The following is a 3775-nucleotide window of genomic DNA, read 5'->3' on the forward strand; positions in this document are numbered from 1 at the left end:
AGCCCGCAGCGGTGCGGCCCGGCCGGCGCGCGCCAGGCTGCAAGGGGGAGGGGCCCCGTCGCACCGCCCCGCGCCTCTCCTCACGCCGCGGCACGCGCTCCCCGGGTCTCCGAGAGCCCTGGGCGCGGCGCGCGCCGCCCCGCCCCTCCCCCGCTCCGGCGGCACGCGCCCCCTTCCCCCGCCCCCGGGCTCAGCTGCTCCGCGAGCGCTGGGGAGGAGGACGGGGTGGCAAAGGGAAGGCTGAGAAAGCGAAGACTGAAGGGAGGCGAAGCGGGAGGGGCGGTTGCGAGGAGGAACGCCGCCGCCGGCTTTTCAACCACCCTGTTGCTGCTGCTCCCGCTGCCGCCGCTGGCCGGGCAGCGCCTCACGGGGCGGGCGGCGCTCCGCTGTCGCTGCGACGCTCGCTGCTGCTGCTGCCGGTGGCCGCTCTCTGCAGCCGCGCTCCATGTCCCTCGGCTCGGCGGCAGCCCCAGCAGCAGCGGCGGCGACAGCGGCTGCTGCAGGGGCCGAGGCGGCGGCTCCACATCGCGCGCCGCGCAGCCCAACGAGCTCCTTCCTGACTGCCTCAGCTCCTCCAGTTCACCCGGACGGCCGCACCCGGCCCGGGGCTTCCGGCCGCGCCCCCTCTCCCCGCCCCTTGCCGGCGCCTGACGCGCACGGGCACCTGTTCGCCGCGCCAGCGCGCGATTCGCCGGCTCGTGGGTCTCCTCAGCGGCGCCCAGGTGGCGCCGACGGCCTTAACCCCTGCGCTGCCTCACGCCCGGCGGCGGCTGCGCGCACCGCCCGTGGAGACAGCTGGCGCATGCTTAACTGTCCGGGCGGCTCCCCGACGCGGCCGCGCCCCCGGCCTCACGTCCACCCGGTGTGGCTCCGCCCCCAGCACGCTCACCTCGGGGTGTGGCCTCGCGCGCACCTCCGAGCACGGCCTCGCCCCTAGCCTTGTTCTCACCTTAGGGGACGGCCCCACCCCCCGCCTCACTTCCGCTTCTAGGGCTGGGGCGTTTCTCTGGGTCCAATGGGTCTCAGTCTTAGGTGATCACCAAGGGGACTGAGGACATTTCTCCAAGACGGGTGGCGAAGCCCGACAGAGACTTGCAGCCACGGCTTGTGGGTCTGAGCCCCCGTGAGAGCTAAGCAGTCAAGAGAGGGAGCCCTAGAGAGCAGTAGGAGGGATGACTTCAGAAACCCAGCATCTCAATGATGATGACTCAGGGATATAAGGGACCAGATGCCTCAGAGATCAGCAGCCCCGAAAGAAAGGGGTTATGTTGAGAAACAACGGAAAAAACTGCTCACAGATGGAAATAACGAAGCAAAGACGCTCCATGATAACTTCCGTTTATTAGGCGCTTAGTATGTGCCATGTCTTGTGTTAAGTGCTTTATACGCATTATCTTAGATAATCCTCTCAAGAATCTTAAAAGTCAGTACTATCACTCTTCTCATTTTACAGAGAAGGAAATTGAGGCCTTGAGAAATACAGGATCAGATCCAGACAGGCTGACTCCAGGGTTCACATATATATCGTTATTCTTTACTTTCCTCACATATAAGTGTTGAGGAAGGTAAATAGTAATTTGTGATCAAGATGGCCTGTGTCGATATCCAAGGTGCTATCAGGAAAGCTTACTGCAATGATCAAACCAAGGACTGAAGAACCTACTGGGTGATTCCAGTCAGTTCTTGCTTTGACCTCATTGGTAATGCTCTGTCTTCTATTTTCAGAAACAATCCCATCTGAAGCTAGAATTGGTCACTATTCCCTTTCCTCTTGGACAACAACCCATTTTTGAGTTAGACCGTATTTTGATTCATTACAGTAAGATGGAATATTTCAGGACACTGAGCGGCTGAAATGAGTCAAATGGTTTCTCATGGCTTTTTGTCCTTATTAAATTCAGAGCCTAAACAATACTCAAGTATATACATCACCTTCTACCCTCAGGCTGAAGGTCAGAATCCTAAAGGTCCTGAGCCTCAGGGCTGACTTTGTTCTCTTGTTGACTGAAAAGGAGACAGACCATAGAGGGGTTCCCACATCAGTCTTAGAGCTAAATTTTGAAAGTTGACCATGGTACCATTCCAACAATGCATTGTTCTCACACTTTTTATTATGCCCTCTTGAGCAGAAATTGTGGGCCCATGGTGAGACCCAACTGAAGAATCCCTTTTGTCTTTTTTGATCAGGAAAGGAGAAGTTACTCCTATAAATAGATTAGGGACACACATATCAAGAGCAAACAGAATTCCTAATTCAAAGTCGTTTGTTTCAGCTATTTATTTTTCCTGATGCAGATTTGCAGCCTGTCTTTCCCTAAAGGTCTTTTCCTTGCCTTCCTTAAACTCGATGGTCCTACTCTATTAGACTTGCCTGTTACTGTGAGAATGAACAATTACAATGCTAACTCTAATTTCTGAGGATCCTTCTTCACAATGTTCCCCTGCCTAACCGGACTAGGAAGTGATCATTTTCTACTACAGGTTTGGCCCTAAGTACTATCTTCTTGTGAATAGTCAAAGGAGACCAGCCCAAGTTTGGAGAACTATTTAGAATAGTGGTTCTTATACTTTTTGGTCTCAGAACCTCTTTACACCCTTAAAAATCATCAAAGATATCAAAAAACTTTATATAGGTTTAGATATTGATATTTACTGTATTAAAAATTGAAACAGAAAAATTTTTATTTTAAATATTTAAAATAAACCTGTTAAATCTTAACATAATGTATTTAATGAAAAATATATATTCCCCTCCAAAAAAAAATGAGCAAGAAGAAAGGCATTGTTTTTCATTTTTCTAAATCTCTAATGTTTGGCTTAACAGTAGAAAATGGACTTTTATATCTGCCTCTCCATTCAATGTGGTGATGTTTTGTTTTGGTTGAAATATATGGAGAGAATCTGGTCTCACAAAGATGCAATTGGGAAAAGGAGGAATATTTTAATAGCCTTTTCTGATTGTTGAAGATATTTTTCTTTGATAATACACCAAAACTCGGCAAGTGATAGCTTCTTAAAGGTTAGTTGCAAGGTGGAATCTAAAACCACATCAAGGAAATCCACTGATCTACCTTTCGCTTTGAATGGATCTTTTACCCATGTGTGATTGATTCTTTAGAAGTATGTATCAGTCATTGGGAAAATATTGGTTCACTGAGTTATGCAGATCTTCCAAATATTGTCACATGTCATTATACTATATATATTTTAAAATACCATTCATTAATATAACCACTGATCTCATCAGAAAGGTCTTTATGTATTGGCAAGCTATCAAGCTCACTGAGGTGTGTATGAGTTTTCCAAAATTCTTATTTCTACTGGAAAGCTCCAGTTTTATCATTGGTAACCATAGTGTCTATTGTTTTCCTTGAAGTGACAGACTTGGTACATTCTTTTTTTTTTAATCCAAAATGTGTTTATTGGGATGGTTTCCCATTCATTTTGATTCAGGGTGCTTTTAGTGCTGCTTCTGTCTAAAGGAGCATCCTTCTGTAAGCCTTACTATTCCTCCTGTAGGCTGGCAGAGGACAGTAAAGCAGCCAACACAAAAAACTACTGTTTGTGCATGGCTAAAGATGGTTGTGATTTTATAGCATCCTGGGTATTTCACATCCATGAAATAGGAATTGGGGCTTTGCACCAGGTGCTTCTTCTTGTGTTTCCTCTTCTCCTCTGGAGAGGGATGAAGGGGATCCTTTGCGAGAGGCACGTTCTCGTGGGGAGGTTGTCACTGCCAGAAAGGGTGGTACATTCAATTTTGAGTAAATATCTG

The 3775-nt window shown here is 49.0% G+C and overlaps 1 protein-coding gene across 1 annotated transcript; it reads right to left on the minus strand.

Annotated features, from left to right (window-relative positions):
- Nucleotides 1-3459: 3459 nt before the first annotated feature.
- Nucleotides 3460-3645, minus strand: LOC307197105 (small ribosomal subunit protein eS27-like). Its single transcript, XM_079942708.1, has one exon. The coding sequence runs from the start codon at nt 3617-3619 to the stop codon at nt 3461-3463; it is 159 nt and encodes a 52-aa protein (XP_079798834.1). The 5' UTR covers nt 3620-3645; the 3' UTR covers nt 3460.
- Nucleotides 3646-3775: the final 130 nt, after the last annotated feature.

The sequence above is a fragment of the Stenella coeruleoalba genome (genome assembly GCF_951394435.1).
Source record: "Stenella coeruleoalba genome assembly, chromosome: 14".
Classification (NCBI taxonomy): Eukaryota; Metazoa; Chordata; class Mammalia; order Artiodactyla; family Delphinidae; genus Stenella; species Stenella coeruleoalba.

Bases quoted from the DNA above. Each gene is read 5' to 3' on its own strand.
- LOC307197105 (XM_079942708.1), bottom strand. From the start codon at position 3,619: ATGGATGTGAAATACCCAGGATGCTATAAAATCACAACCATCTTTAGC.